General features: G+C 45.3%; 1 protein-coding gene across 1 annotated transcript; it reads left to right on the top strand.

Annotated features, from left to right (window-relative positions):
• The first annotated feature begins 11,166 nt into the window (after positions 1–11,166).
• LOC117366525 (aquaporin-12-like) lies at positions 11,167–16,347 on the top strand. Its single transcript, XM_033957963.1, has 2 exons — positions 11,167–11,248; positions 15,697–16,347. Exons 1-2 carry the CDS (start codon positions 11,167–11,169, stop codon positions 16,242–16,244), a joined length of 630 nt encoding a protein of 209 aa, XP_033813854.1. The 3' UTR covers positions 16,245–16,347.
• The last annotated feature ends 263 nt before the right edge of the window (positions 16,348–16,610 follow it).

Genomic DNA, 16,610 nt, shown 5'->3' on the forward strand with positions numbered 1-16,610 from the left:
AGTCTGTCTAGCTAATGTCTTTGGTGTGCACTTTCATTATTTTTTATATATTTATCTTTTTTTAAAATTTTTATTGTAAACCGGCCAGATACTTGTTGATGGTCGGTATATTAAAAGTCAATAAACTTGAAATTTAAACTTGAAACATTTACCTTGACTTCCAAAAAGCCTTCGACAAGGTACCACACGAAAGACTGCTAAGGAAGCTATGGAACCACGGGGTGCACGGGGTGCAAGGGGATCCACCAATGGATCAAAAACTGGCTGGCGGACAGGAAACAGAGGGTTGGAGTAAAGGGCCATTACTCAGATTGGCAATGGGTCACGAGCGGAGTTCCACAGGGGTCGGTGCTGGGACCGCTCCTGTTCAATATATTTATTAACGACCTGGAGGCAGGAACAAAATGTGAGGTTATTAAATTTGCAGATGACACTAAACTATACAGTAGGGTCAAAAACATGGAGGACTGTGAAGATCTCCAAAAAGATCTGACAACGCTGGAAGAGTGGGCCAAAAAGTAGCAAATGAGCTTCAACATAGGGAAATGCAAGGTCATGCATGTAGGGAAAAAGAACCCGATGTTCACTTACAAGATGGGGGGGATCACCGATAGGGGTGAGCAACCTTGAAAGAGATCTGGGAGTGATGGTAGACACAACATTGAAGGCGTCGGCGCAGTGCGCCACAGCCTCAAGGAAAGCGAACAAAATATTGGGTATCATTAAGAAAGGTATCACGACCAGGACGAAGGAAGTCATCCTGCCACTGTATCGTGCAATGGTGTGCCCGCACCTGGAGTACTGTGTCCAGTACTGGTCGCCGTACCTCAAGAAGGACATGGCAGTACTTGAGAGAGTCCAGAGAAGAGCAACTAAGCTAATAAAGGGTATGGGGGACCTCTCATATACTGACAGACTGAAAAAGCTAGGGCTTTTCTCCCTGGAAAAGTGGCGACTTAGAGGAGACATGATAGAAACCTTCAAGATCATGAAGGGCATAGAAAAAGTGGACAGGGACAGATTTTTCAAATTATGGGGAACCACAAGTACAAGGGGGCACTCAGAGAAATTGAAAGGGGAAAGGTTTAGAACAAACGCCAGGAAGTTCTTTTTCACCCAGAGGGTGGTGGATACATGGAACGCGCTACCGGAGGATGTGATAAGCAGAAGCATGCTACAGGGCTTCAAAGAAGGTCTGGACAGGTACCTGGAGGACAAAAGGATTGAGGGGTACAGATAGGAATAGAGGTAGGTTATAGGGATAGGATTAGAGGTAATTTATAAAATTAGTCAGAGACCACTGTTCAGGCAATAGGCTTGATGGGCCGCCGCGGGAGCGGACCGCTGGGCAAGATGGACCTCTGGTCTGCCTCAGCGGAGGCAACTTCTTATGTTCTTATGTGTGCCATTGGCCCTGATGATGGAGGCGCAGGATTGCGGGATAAAGAAACATGAAGCACATCTTTTTGTTCGCCAGAGTAGAACAAAGTGGATAAAATAATTTCCTCTTTTCCATCAGCGCTGCTGAGTAATCCTGATAAATGCGAACTTCATTATCCACAAATTTCAAGGAATCTCTCAATTGCTTGCTTGTATTTACACAAAATTTCAACCTTATGATTATAGTTAAACAGCTTGGCAATAATCATCCATGGGTGGGCCTCCCGATTTTGTTCCCTGCCCAAACGATGGGCCCGTTCAAGGCATAAAGGACCCAGATCCTCCTGCAAGGGAAAATTATCCCGCAGCCACGTCTCAAGGATCTGCAGTAGAGCAGGTCCTGCTACTGTTTCTGGTATACCCAAAAAATGTAAATTGGACCTGCGGGACCTGTTTTCCATATCTTCCAGCCACTCTGCATGTGCACATATCAGCTCTTGTACCCCTTTTAGGGATTGTTGCTGGGCCCCCTGAGCATCCTCAATGTGGAATACACGGGTTTCTAGTTCTGTGGTGCGGCGTGTGGTGTCCGCAATCATGGTCTCCAGCCGCTGCAGCTGTTCTGATAATCGATCAAGGCCCGGCTGCATCACCAGGGAGACCGCAGATGTGATGTCCCGCAGGGCCTCCGGCGAGAGTTGGCTGACCGCAGCCGCGGATCCCGGTGCCATTTTGTCAGTGGCAACTGCTGGGCAATCGCGGTCCTTTTTTGTAGTGTGCGACAGCCCCAGCGATTGAAAGTATTTGTCCATGTACTTTATCAGTACTATGGACGAGTTCTCAAGAGGTCCGCAAGCACTGCAGTGGGGGCGAAATGAAATATTTAGGACTTGGGGCCCGGGAGCTCAGGCAAGATGCGTCTGCCCCAGCTTATAGCATCACGTGACCCTCAAGTTGTCCAAAGTAAAAAAAAGAGCATAGGACACATTTTTGAAAAATACATCCAAATTTTTTTTTTTCGTTTCGAAAATCGTTTCAGTATACGTCCTGCCGATCTGATTGTCCAAGCTGCTAAATCGTCCATCTTTATACCACATTTTCATCCAACTTTTCATCCAAATCAAAAACGCCTAGAATAAGCCCTGTTGGATGTGGGAGGGGTCTGCAAAGTGATGGACTGAACACCCAGACATGGCACTTAAATAGTGGGGTACCTTACAAGGCACTGCTGTGAACTTCACAAAAAGGGTACTATGTCTTCATTTCACTACAGCTCCCTTATAAATCATGGTGAGCCCCCCAAACCACCTCCAGAATCCCCTAGACCCACTTATCTATCACCCTAATAACCCTTATGGCTGCAGGAGCCACTTATATGCCAGTACAAAAGGGTTTTGGGGGTGTAAGGGGAGTGCACATGTTTCAGTATCAATGTAGGGATTACAGGAGCTTATGGGCATGGGGCCTCCTCTCCATGGGTCCCTAACCCACCCCCAAGATGGCTTAAGATGCCTCTGTGCAGGACAACTAGGCTTTCCTATGCCAGGCTGCCAGGTGATGATGGTCTGGAGGCTGAATTTTAAAGGTGTGATTACAATTTTTATAGGGTTGAGGGGGGGGTCAGTGATCACTGGAGTAGTGTGTGGGGGTTTGTATTATGTGTTTGCAGTGCTTATCTGGTGACTTTAGGTGGGTTTTTGTGCCTTAGACCATATAGTGCAAAATATAGACAGCAGATATAAATTCTCAAAACTGACACATTTTGATCACTAAATTGAAAATAAAATCATTTTTCCTACCTTTGCTGTCTGGTGATTTCATGAGTCTCTGGTTGCATTTCCTTCTGACTGCATCCTTTCTTTCTTTCTTTCTTGCTTTCTTTATGCACTCAGGCCCAACAATTGTCCCTTTCTATTCTCTTCCTCCTTCTTTCCTATGTCCTTAGTGCCCCAGTACCTCCTTCCCTTGTCCTTAGTGCCCCCAGTGCCTCCTTCCTATGTCCTTAGTGCCCCTTCCTAAATCCTTAGTGCCCCCAGTGCCTCCTTCCCATGTCCTTAATTGCCCCCAGTGCCTCCTTCCTATGTCCTTAGTGCCCCTTCCTATGTCCTTAGTGTCCCCAGTACCTCCTTCCCTTGTCCTTAGTGCCCCTTCCTATATCCTTAGTGCCCCCAGTGCCTCCTTCCTATGTCCCCCTCACTGCCTTCCAGCCTTTGTCCAACCCCCTCCCCCGAAGCCAGGCTACTTGCCTGCCTCCCTCCCTGCCACGCCAAAGCCTGCCTGCCTCCCTCCAGCGCTCGATACAATCCCCCCAGGTCCACCGACGCTGCCTGCCAGCCTCCCTCCTTCCCTCCCTGCCATGCTGATTCAAATCCCCCGTCCGCCGCCGCTACACTTTCTTTTTGCCGCCCAAAAGCCTTCTTCCCAATCGCTGCCTGGCTAGCCCAGAATTTCCTCTCTGACATCAGAATTGACGTCGAGAAGAAGGCTTCTGGGCAGCAACAAGAAGGTAAAGCGGCGGCGGACCAGTGGTTTGAATTGGTGCAGCAGAGAGGGGAAGCGATCGCCGGTCCTGTTGTCCCCGCACACCGCTTCGGGACGCTGTTTCTGAAAATGGGACATTTCGGCATCCCAAAGCGGTGGGTCGGGACAATGGGACGGTCGGTCCAATAATGGGACAGTCCCATTGAAAATGGGACATATGGTCACCTTACCCTTGACTGTGAACTGCAGACACTGTACTTTTCCTCCAAGAACCTTTCAAAGTCTTTGCAGATGTCAGAACTTTGGCCTTAGCCTGTTATGGCCCCTATGCAGAATGAATCCCCCCCTGCTTTCCTAAAAGCTATTTCAAAATGGCTTTTCAGAGGGTAACCAGCAACCTGAGCCCCCTACATTTCTATAAGCATTTAAAAACATCACAGAGGAAGCAGGAATAGTAGCTTACCTAAATACAGCAACAGGCTTGAAAAGGCAGACCATGTAACCTGTAGTAGTGAGCAAACAAGTTAAGAATGGATCTGTAGATATGAAGATGTCCTAAAACTGTTAGGAGATGGGCGTGAGTGCTTATGTAGATGTATCCTGCCTCCTCTGCGTTTTAAACGTACCAATAAATGAACAAAATTCAGACATAGACAGCAGAAAATGGGATGTCCTTGTGATTTGTCCATAACCGACCATGTGGACGTCCATCACAAAGTCATCCAGTGGGAAACTTTCTGGATGTGTTTAATTGTCTATATAACATCTAAATTCATATTATCAAATGTGTAGGCACTTTGACACCATGGTTCCCAAACCAGTCAAACCTCTGTCCCGAAAGCCAAACTTCACCCAGGCTGAGACAGAAATGCTGGTGCAGGAGGTGCACACACACCACCAGTAGCTCTTCTCGCCCCAAGGAGAAAGGCTTGAGCGCCTGAATGCAGTCCACCGCCATAACCGGGATGTGAAGGACTGTAAGAAAAAATGGCGAGCCATCAAAAGGGAGGTCAGAGCTAAGGCTGGCAACCGGGCTCCAGATGCTGACATGGCAGACATCAGCCCCATAGAGCAGCTGGTGCTCACCTTTGTGTCACCAACATCCATCTATGGTGTGGGCACTCAGGACACGTCAGCTTCAGCACCTGCACATCCTTCACTTGTCTTAATCCCCAGTCAGCCAGCTATGTCCCATATTCATTGAGACTTCTTTTTCATCCTCCTCTAATGGCATGTGAATACTCCTGCTGTTCTAACCTTTAAATAACACTGTTTGGTACTGCTCCATGTGCTGGTCCCAGAGCATGTTGATGCATGGAATGGGATTATTAGGCCCTTGTACTTACAGTTTGGAACATTTGATATGATCAGCAGGTGTCCTCAAGCCAGGTTTCTGGATATGCACTCCTTCCATCCCCTTCATAATGTCAGCAACACACTTCCCTATGGTAGCTGGGTATGTAGTGACCAGAGTGACCTTAGAGCCAGGAACCATCCTCCCACCACAGGCCAGCACCCTCATCAGGGGCCTGCACCATCCTACAGCACTGCCTCAGTGGCAAGAGAATGCAAAGCCACAGAAAAACGACACCACTCCCAGATCTTGGGCCCTGTTCCACACCTGCCTTCCTCCATTCCGGTCAAATGGCCAGCAGTGATAGTGTCAACTCAGACACAGATGTGGACCCAGTTGCTCCAGATGCTTCTGCTCTATCTAGAGGGGGAGCTGGGAGAGCTCTCAGGGGCCTTGGGAGACCGAGGGGGCGAGGGAAGGGGAAGTAGGTAAGGGTCTTGTATTGGGGTAGGTAGGGGGTGTTTGAGTGGGGGTGGGGTTGTTGGGGGTGTATGTAGGGGTGGTGTTCACACATTATTTGAAAATAAAGGTGTTTTGTTACACTGAAGCTGACAATTGTCAGTGCTGTTTACAAGCTTCAGTTTAACTTCACTGAAGCTCACAATTGTCAATGCTGTTTTCCCAATTCAGTTTAGTTGCACTAAACTGGTATAATGGTAGGTGGGATTTTCAAGCCTCAGTTTAGCTTCACTGAAGCTCACAATTGTCAGTGCTGTTTTCCCAATTCAGTTTAGTTGCACTGAACCTCCACATTGTCAGGTTCCTTTGATCAGGTGTCCATTTCACAAGAAGTTTGGATTAACCGGTGCCTGGTGCTGACCCCTTCCTGGAAGGCATTCTGCTTGGCTCTGTGGTGTGGGGGTGGGGGGGGAGGCTCCTCATCCTCTCCATCTGGTGTCTGCTGATGGTGTTGCTGTGGGGGATCTGGCAGGGGCTGGCTTTTCCGTACAGCAAGGTTGTGTAACATGCAGCATGCTTGCTACGAATATCTGAGCCACCTTCTCCGGTTTGTAGAGCAACTGGCCCCCGATCGATCCCCAATCGGAATCTGGTTTTTAAATGGCCAAAGGTCCGCTCTATTATGCACCTGGTAGCTCTGTGCCTGTGATTATATTCTTCCTCTGCTGTAGTGTGAGGGTGTACAATTGGTGTCATGATCCACACTCGCTGGGGGATACCCCCGTCACCTATGAGAGAGATAAAAAACAGAGAGAGAGAGAGGGAAAGATGATGAGTGGCAGTGATTTGTAGATAACCTCCTGGAGAGGCGGATTGGTGTGAGTTTGCAGGAAGAGAGTGTTGGGATGGGGGAAACAGGGTAGCTCTGTCCTTGAGGTGCTTACCTAGAAGCCAACTGCCATTGAATTTACCTTGGGTTGCTCTCCTGTGGAGGCCAGAATGTTGCAGGATGTGTGGACCCGGGGTATCTGGCACACACATCCAGGATCTATCTCTGTGCATTGCACACCACCTGCATGTTCAGAGAGTGGTAGGCCTTTCGATTTCTGTAACTAGCCTCATCTGCCCGAGGGGGTCTGAGAGCAATGTGGGTGCAGTATACCATCCCGATGACTGAGGGGAATTGTGCCATATTGTAGAACTGCCTCATGCTGCCCTGTAGGGCCTGGGGAGTGGTGGGGAGGGAAATGTTGTCTTGCGTGTGGGTCAGGAAGGCAAAGAGAAATTGAGTGAGGCAGTTAGAAATGGCAGGCTGAGTGAGACCAATGTACCGAGCCAGGACCGACTGGAAGCTACCAGTTGCCAGAAAAGTGAGGGCTGCTGTAACTTTTAGGTGTACAGGGATAGGGTTATTGCGACGAGTAGGAGGGGGTGCAGTTGCAGGTAGAGATCCTGGATGGTGGCCTTATCGAAGCAGTATCTCTCCAGACACTGCTGGTCGGTCAGGCCAAGGAATCAGGAGTGAGGCCTAAATACCCTCCTGCGGTGGGCTCTGTGATGGCGCCTTTCATGACTAAGGTGACCATACGTCCCATTTTGAACAGGACTGTCCCCTTTTTAGTCCGAGTCCGAGTATGTGCACATGAAATGAATGGAAGAAATGGGAGCGGAGCTAGAGCGGGATTGGGGGCGGGACTGACATTTAATAGATGTCCCGTTTTGATGAAAAAAATAAAATGGCCACGTTATTCATGACCCTCTTCTCTTCCTGCAGAAGGATTTCTGCAGCAACCACAGCATTCAGGGCTTCCATTGCCCACAGAGGTGCAGGCCACTACCACCTACCAAACAAAGCAGAGCTAATTAGAGTCTATAAAGGCCCCAGCCAGGCAAGTCACCCGACACTCCCTCCCCCCAGGGATGAAGCCAGGTGGGAAACAGATCACTCACTCCTGTGCAGCTCCTGCCACAGGATACAGAGACCATAGTGAATGAGTAAGATGAAATGGATGGAAGATAAAGAGCTGGAGATGCTGATAGGAGGTAGGCGGGATGGGAAAGGGGCTTTTGCAGAGGTCTGTGAAATGTTGGGAGACAAACGGGTGTAAAAACAGAAGTAGGGAAGTTCAGGTAGAGATTGCCAGAGGGAGGGGGACACAAACAAACTCAAACTCTCTTCCTTTACCTGTACATAAGAACATAAGAATTGCCGCTGCTGGGTCAGATCAGCGGTCCATCCTGCACAGCCGTCCGCTCATGCGGCCACCCTCAGGTCAAAGACCAGTGCTCTAAATGAGGCTAGCCTCACCTGCGTACGTTCCAGTTTAGCAGGAACTTGTCCAACTTTGTACATCTTTATACACAACCTGGACATTGGTAAGACGAGTGAGGTGATTAAATTGGCAGACGATACGAAGTTATTTAGAGTAGTGAGGACGCGAGAGGATTGCGAAGATCTGCAACATGACATAACCAAGCTTGAGAAATGGGCATCGACATGGCAAATGAGGTTCAACGTGGATAAGTGTAAAGTCGGTAACAAAAATCTTATGCACAAATACAGGATGTCCGGGGCGGTACTTGGAGAGACCACCCAGGAAAGAGACTTGGGAGTTCTGATTGACAAGTCAATGAAGCTGTCCGCGCAATGTGCGGTGGCGGCAAAAAGGGCGAACAGAATGCTAGGAATGATAAAGAAGGGGATCAAGAACAGATCAGAGAAGGTTATTATGCCACTGTACCAAACCATGGTGCGCCCACACCTGGAGTTTTGCGTCCAGCACTGGTCGCCGTACTTGAAGGAAGACACGGTACTACTCGAAAGAGAGCAGAGAAGAGCAACTAAAATGGTTAAGGGGAGGAGTTTCCATACAGTGAGAGATTGGAGAAACTGGGCCTCTTCTCCCTTGAAAAAAGGAGACAGAGGGGACATGATCGAAATGTTCAAGATAATGAAGGGAATAGGTTTAGTAGATAAAGACAGATTGTTCACCCTCTCCAAGGTAGGGAGAACGAGAGGGCAGTTCAGAGGGCTGATTCAAAACGTGAAGAAGTTCTTCACCCAGAGAGTGGTTGAAAACTGGAATGCTCTTCCGGAGTCTGTTATAGGTGAAAACATCCTCCAGAGATGTTCTTCACCCACTCTCTGGGTGAAGAACTTCTTCACGTTTGTACTGAATCAGCCCTCTGAACTGCCCTCTCGTTCTCCCTACCTTGGAGAGGGTGAACAATCTGTCTTTATCTACTAAACCTATTCCCTTCATTATCTTGAACATTTCGATCATGTCCCCTCTCAGTCTCCTTTTTTCAAGAGAGAAGAGGCCCAGTTTCTCCAATCTCTCACTGTATGGAAACTCCTCCCCTTAACCATTTTAGTTGCTCTTCTCTGCTCTCTTTCGAGTACGTTAGTTTCAGGTACGTTAGTTAGATTGTGAGCCCACCAGGACAGATAGGGAAAATGCTTGAGTACCTGATTGTAAAAACCACTTAGATAATCCTGATAGGCGGTATATAAAATCCTAATAAACTTGAAACTTGAAACTCAGTCTACTTTTTTCAAGGGAGAAGAGGCCCAGTTTCTCCAATCTCTCACTGTATGGAAACTCCTCCCCTTAACCATTTTAGTTGCTCTTCTCTGCTCTCTTTCGAGTAGTACCGTGTCTTCCTTCAAGTACGGCGACCAGTGCTGGATGCAAAACTCCAGGTGTGGGCGCACCATGGTTTGGTACAGTGGCATAATAACCTTCTCCGATCTGTTCTTGATCCCCTTCTTTATCATTCCTAGCATTCTGTTCGCCCTTTTTGCCGCCACTGCACATTGCGCGGACAGCTTCATTGACTTGTCAATCAGAACTCCCAAGTCTCTTTCCTGGGTGGTCTCTCCAAGTACCGCCCCGGACATCCTGTATTTGTGCATAAGATTTTTGTTACCGACTTTACACTTATCCACGTTGAACCTCATTTGCCATGTCGATGCCCATTTCTCAAGCTTGGTTATGTCATGTTGCAGATCTTCGCAATCCTCTCGCGTCCTCACTACTCTAAATAACTTCGTATCGTCCGCCAATTTAATCACCTCACTCGTCTTACCAATGTCCAGGTTGTGTATAAAGATGTTGAAGAGCATGGGTCCAAGCACCGAGCCCTGCGGCACCCCACTGGTGACGCTCTTCTAGTCCGAATATTGCCCATTTACCCCCACTCTCTGTTTCCTATGCTCCAGCCAGTTTTTAATCCATGTGAGTATTTCATCCTCGATTTCATGGCTTGCAATTTTCTGAAGTAGTTGTTCATGTGGAACCTTATCAAACGCCTTCTGAAAATCCAGATATACAATATCGAATGGGACAGCACACAATCAGGACCAGCTTAGACATATCCCAGATAGATCTAAGTGTATATGCCACTTAGAACGCACAGAGCAAACTGATTTAATTTTGGTTATCATATTTGTACATTTCCGACCTAAACCTGCCCACAGAACGCCTCCATTTTGTACGACTTATGTTGGTCATATTGCGGCGCAGGACATACTGTTGGGCAGCTTTCGATTATCACTACTTGGAAGACTGGGAAGGTAAAATGTCCAAACCCTGATTTGGATGGTTTTTTGGACGTCTTTCGGTTTTGATTATGAGCCCCCTAGCATATGGAATCTGGAAGGGAAGTAACAGACCTGAATTGTAAGTTTATTTATTTTCTTTGTTTTGAGTTTTGTATTAAAGAAAATTTACTTAAGAAATTGAGAGTCCAGTCTGATAGCATTATGAGATTACAGATCTAATGAGTTTATGCTGACCGAGATCCTCTGGGAGAGCCAGTAATGATTATTATTCCATGCCCAGCATCTCTCTTCTATGCCCTGTCCTTCCCCTCTCTCTTTCTTCCATACCCCTAGTACAGTGTTTCATTCTCTCTATCCCTTGCCCCTCTCCCATGGTCTAGCATAACTCCGTCTCTCCATCTGTAAGTCCAGCATCTTTTCTTCTCTTTTCTACCTCCTTCCTCCCCCATATCTAGTTTTTGTCTCTTATCTCCTCTAGTCTGTAGAGAGGGAAAGACACTGGATTTGAGGTAAAGAGAAAGAGAGATAATGTCTGGACACTAGAGGGGTACCCCTGCCTATGACTGGTCCTCAGTAAGTACCTCAGCTCACGCCAGCAGCAACAGTGAGACACAGCAGCAGCATGGGTAAAACAGGGATGAACATTTTTGTCAGTGGCTCATTTGTCAGGAGCCAAATTGTAGGCTTTTATATTGGGGCTATTTTGACAGTACCCTACACCATTGACAGCAAGTAGTGAGTCTTTATACAGCTGAAATGGAATAGGAAATAAAGAAAAACTACTGTATCTGGTTGTATCTTTCTCTAGACTGCTGATTACTGTCTGTCACTGCATGTTTGTATTTTCCCAAGCATATCCTTGACCCTTAGTGACATCTAGCTGGAGATTATGCCATGTTGACTTAAAGGGTTCTTCATAAGAAGTAAAATGTTTTCATGGCTTATTTCCTGGTTGTGTGTCATTGCTGCCTTCTAGTCTCATTTCAGCATGGCTGGTTTGAATATTCTAATATCCTTTTTTGCCTTTGTAGTGGTGGTTTGTGAGGTTGTCCGTCAGGCTTGCAAAAAATGTTTTTCTACTATACTGACACAAAAAACGTAATCGGAACAATACAAAGAAATTTTCGACACCTTTTTAAACCCGAATGGTGCTCAGAATCCACAAGTGGATAGGAAAAAGCTTTAACATGGGGAATAAACCCCTAAGGCATTTTCACGGAATCTATCATTGCACCACCGATTTTGGTAGAAAGGTGAATAAAATGTCTCTAAAAAACCGGTGTAGCAATTGTTATATATCCATCAAGTGTCCAATATGTAAAAACTTCAAAACTAGTGAACTTAATTAAACTTATCTTAAATGTCCATGCAGCGATGATCTTAACAGGTTCTGATGCGTTTCGCCGAAATAGGCTTAGAAGGCTTCTTCAGAGAACCTGTAACGCTGAGTGAAAGATTCAGTTTGTAAATCCTTCCTAAACAAAAACACAAGGTGAAACTATAATGAAATTCAAAAACCAAGAATGATACAAAGTCTCGATGCGGTCGGCTGGATACCTGGTACAAAGGAAAAAACTTTCATTTCCTATGACGTCAGTGCTCAGCTGAGCACCCTGTATTTGTAATGTGCAAAACTGTCCATCATCAGTGAAGAAACGCCCACCATTCAACTTCACGGTTCAATCCAGTGGGAGTCACTGTCCTCCAATGGTAAATCCATCTCTGTTCATGTTTCCATAGCCAGGCTTGAACATTACCGCCTCTTTTGAGGTGAGCTACTTCCAAGACTAAAAATTGTAAGTCATTTAGCTGGTGTGAGAGCGAGTGCCAATGCTGCACTAAGAGGGCTCCCATATCACCCCTCCTGATCTTGCTCAAATGCTCAATAATGCGTACCTTAATGCTACGAGTAGTGTGTCCTATGTATAACAATTTACATGGGCACATGATCATATAAACAACACCCCGAGTGTCACAATCCGTATGATGTTGAAGAATATGGGATTTAGATAAACTGGGGTGATCAATTCGAGTGGTCTCAAGAGCATGAGAGCATATTGTACAGCGACCACATCTAAAGTGACCTTTAGACTGAGCTGAGGTGTTAACTTGTGCACTAACAAATTGAGAGGTCGTAATGTGATCACGTAAATTTCTGCCTCGCGAAAACGCAAACAGAGGAGGTTGAGAGAGCCCTGGAGGTACTTGTAAAATGTGCCAATGGGCTTTAATAATCTTTTTGATGGCAAAGGCTTTGTATGAATGAGGTAAAGTGCACACCATGCGAGCTTCTTCCATGGCAGGGGAATGCTGTAATAAATATTGGCGGTGAGCATATAAGGCCCTTTTGAAAGCCTTTTTAATGATACCACTCGGATATCCTCTGTCTGTGAACCTTTGTCTCATTTCCACAGAACGTGCCTCTTTATCACTACATAATCGTCTAAGCCGCAAAAATTGGCCCATGGGCAGATTATCCCTCAAATGACGTGGATGGTAACTATCATAGTGCAATAGATTATTCCTATCTGTCTGTTTCCGGTATATTGTGGTATCAAAATGCCCCTGTCTTAGTGTGATACAAATGTCAAGAAAAGCAATCTGAATGGTGGAAATGGTAGATGTGAATTGCAAATGTGGATTGCAAGCGTTTAACCACAACAAAAAGCTGTGAAAAGACTCCTCCGTATTGGTCCATATCAGAAAGACGTCATCTATATAGCGCTTCCACACATAAATGTCTGTGCAGTAAGTAGAGGTATAGATGTAAGTCTCTTCAAAATCTGTAACATACAAACATGCCAAGTTGGGGGCCATAGTGGCCCCCATGGCAGTGCCTTGGATCTGCAAAAAGTATTCAGTGTCAAACATAAAATAATTATTTTGCAAGGCAATGCTGGCAATGGTTACAAGAAATTCCACTCTCGCTGCTGATAAGTTGAGAGTCACTAGATGTCTGCGGACTACCTCAATGGCACTACCCTGAGGAATGTTCGTATATAGGGCCATTATGTCTAAAGTGACTAGAAGAGCTCCCTGAGGGATAGAGTGGGTCTCTTGAAGCCACATGAGCATAGATGTGGTGTCTTTGATGTAGGATTTAGCTAAAGTGACCTGCTGTTTGAGATGAAAATCTACAAAATATGACAAAGGCTCTAAAAGGGAACCTATGCCTCAGACAATCGGGCGCCCAGGTGGAGACGTAAGATTTTTATGGATTTTGGGACAAAATATATAACCGGAATAACTGGATGGGTTTGATGTAAGAACCGGTATTCTCTATCTGTAATGGTCCCCTTTTCCAAAGCCTGCAATAGAACATGTTGGATGAGATCAGCTATCTCAACCGTGGGATCCATAGGCAACACTTGATAATACTGTGAATCACTGAGTTGTCTCCGAGCTTCATTGACATAAGCTACAGTGTCTTGAAGTACTATACCTCCTCCTTTATCGCCAGGGCGTATGATGATACTGGTGTCTTTAGATAGAGAATACCGGTTCTTACATCAAACCCATCCAGTTATTCCGGTTATATATTTTGTCCCCAAAATCCATAAAAATCTTACGTCTCCACCTGGGCGCCCGATTGTCTCAGGCATAGGTTCCCTTTTAGAGCCTTTGTCAGATTTTGTAGATTTTCATCTCAAACAGCAGGTCACTTTAGCTAAATCCTACATCAAAGACACCACATCTATGCTCATGAATACTTTTTGCAGATCCAAGGCACTGCCATGGGGGCCACTATGGCCCCCAACTTGGCATGTTTGTATGTTACAGATTTTGAAGAGACTTACATCTATACCTCTACTTACTGCACAGACATTTATGTGTGGAAGCGCTATATAGATGACGTCTTTCTGATATGGACCAATACGGAGGAGTCTTTTCACAGCTTTTTGTTGTGGTTAAACGCTTGCAATCCACATTTGCAATTCACATCTACCATTTCCACCATTCAGATTGCTTTTCTTGACATTTGTATCACACTAAGACAGGGGCATTTTGATACCACAATATACCGGAAATAGACAGATAGGAATAATCTATTGCACTATGATAGTTACCATCCACGTCATTTGAGGGATAATCTGCCCATGGACCAATTTTTGCGGCTTAGACGATTATGTAGTGATAAAGAGGCACGTTCTGTGGAAATGAGACAAAGATTCACAGACAGAGGATATCCGAGTGGTATCATTAAAAAGGCTTTCAAAAGGGCCTTATATGCTCACCGCCAATATTTATTACAGCATTCCCCTGCCATGGAAGAAGCTCGCATGGTGTGCACTTTACCTCATTCATACAAAGCCTTTGCCATCAAAAAGATTATTAAAGCCCATTGGCACATTTTACAAGTACATCCAGGGCTCTCTCAACCTCCTCTGTTTGCGTTTTCGCGAGGCAGAAATTTACGTGATCACATTACGACCTCTCAATTTGTTAGTGCACAAGTTAACACCTCAGCTCAGTCTAAAGGTCACTTTAGATGTGGTCGCTGTACAATATGCTCTCATGCTCTTGAGACCACTCGAATTGATCACCCCAGTTTATCTAAATCCCATATTCTTCAACATCATACGGATTGTGACACTCGGGGTGTTGTTTATATGATCATGTGCCCATGTAAATTGTTATACATAGGACACACTACTCGTAGCATTAAGGTACGCATTATTGAGCATTTGAGCAAGATCAGGAGGGGTGATATGGGAGCCCCCTTAGTGCAGCATTGGCACTCGCTATCACACCAGCTAAATGACTTACAATTTTTAGTCTTGGAAGTAGCTCACCTCAAAAGAGGCGGTAATGTTCAAGCCTGGCTATGGAAACATGAACAGAGATGGATTTACCATTGGAGGACAGTGACTCCCACTGGATTGAACCGTGAAGTTGAATGGTGGGCGTTTCTTCACTGATGATGGACAGTTTTGCACATTACAAATACAGGGTGCTCAGCTGAGCACTGACGTCATAGGAAATGAAAGTTTTTTCCTTTGTACCAGGTATCCAGCCGACCGCATCGAGACTTTGTATCATTCTTGGTTTTTGAATTTCATTATAGTTTCACCTTGTGTTTTTGTTTAGGAAGGATTTACAAACTGAATCTTTCACTCAGCGTTACAGGTTCTCTGAAGAAGCCTTCTAAGCCTATTTCGGCGAAACGCGTCAGAACCTGTTAAGATCATCGCTGCATGGACATTTAAGATAAGTTTAATTAAGTTCACTAGTTTTGAAGTTTTTACATATTGGACACTTGATGGATATATAACAATTGCTACACCGGTTTTTTAGAGACATTTTATTCACCTTTCTACCAAAATCGGTGGTGCAATGATAGATTCCGTGAAAATGCCTTAGGGGTTTATTCCCCATGTTAAAGCTTTTTCCTATCCACTTGTGGATTCTGAGCACCATTCGGGTTTAAAAAGGTGTCGAAAATTTCTTTGTATTGTTCCTATTACGTTTTTTGTGATTACTACCTTTTGGAACAATAATCTGTTTACAATATACCCAGTTGTTGTTTTTTGGGTTTCTACTATACTGTACAGGAATTTTGCCTGCGAACTTATTAGCTCATTACAGCTGTGTGCCTGCTGCCTTGAGTTGAGAATGCTGGCAGAAATAGGCCCATGGGGTGGTGGATTTGGTGCCGATGTTGTCATGACCCTTCTCTTCCTTCTTTTCTTGGTTCATGGTACATCTTTTGATGGAGCTTCTGCCGACTGTGCTGTATCTCTGCAGGAGTTCCTACTGCTGGAATCATCCTTTGTGGCTACCACTGGAAAACTTTTGGCCCAGATTTTAGGCATGAAAACAGCCAAGGCGTTCACCATTTACTATTGGTCCTGGGAACTGACAGACTTCCATCTCATTCAGAACTTGATGGCTCAGAGCTGCACCTATTCCTTACAGACCTCGGTTTCTCATGGCATCTTTGTGGAAGGGTTCTGTGCATTTTTTTTTCACCTAATACTTCTCAATTTCCAGCATAGTCGTCCCATCTATAGGGTCCCTGTTTCAGCTCTAACAGTCACTATCCTGGTATATAATGGTAAGAACTAGTTTTTCTTTTAAATATTTCCAATTTTTTGTGTTAAAAAGTGAGAGACACTGATGCATTGTACATAAGGGCTATACTTTGTTGCTTCTGTAAATCACAAGTAAGAACAGTTAACCAGATGTGAGTGTGTGGATGTGAAATACTACATATTTATAGCCTCACAACAAGTATCTTAGCCACATGGAATGGGGATGTGTATTGGGAATGTCATGAACTTTTATCAGAAAAGATTTTACTGGTTTTAAAAATAGAATTTTGCCTAATAATAGAGATTAGCACTATGTATTCAATTTGTAATTCTATTTAGGCAAAAAAAAAAAAGCTTTATGCAAGCCCTGCACACAGAAATCTCAATATGTATACTTTGG

The sequence above is a fragment of the Geotrypetes seraphini genome, chromosome 9 (genome assembly GCF_902459505.1).
Source record: "Geotrypetes seraphini chromosome 9, aGeoSer1.1, whole genome shotgun sequence".
Taxonomy (NCBI): Eukaryota; Metazoa; Chordata; class Amphibia; order Gymnophiona; family Dermophiidae; genus Geotrypetes; species Geotrypetes seraphini.

Coding starts and splice junctions, on each gene's coding strand:
- LOC117366525 (XM_033957963.1), top strand. CDS start 11,167: ATGGCTGGTTTGAATATTCTAATATCCTTTTTTGCCTTTGTAGTGGTG. Junction 11,249..15,696: donor CCGTCAGGCTTGCAAAAAAT/GTTTTTCTACTA, acceptor CAATATACCCAG/TTGTTGTTTTTTGGGTTTCT.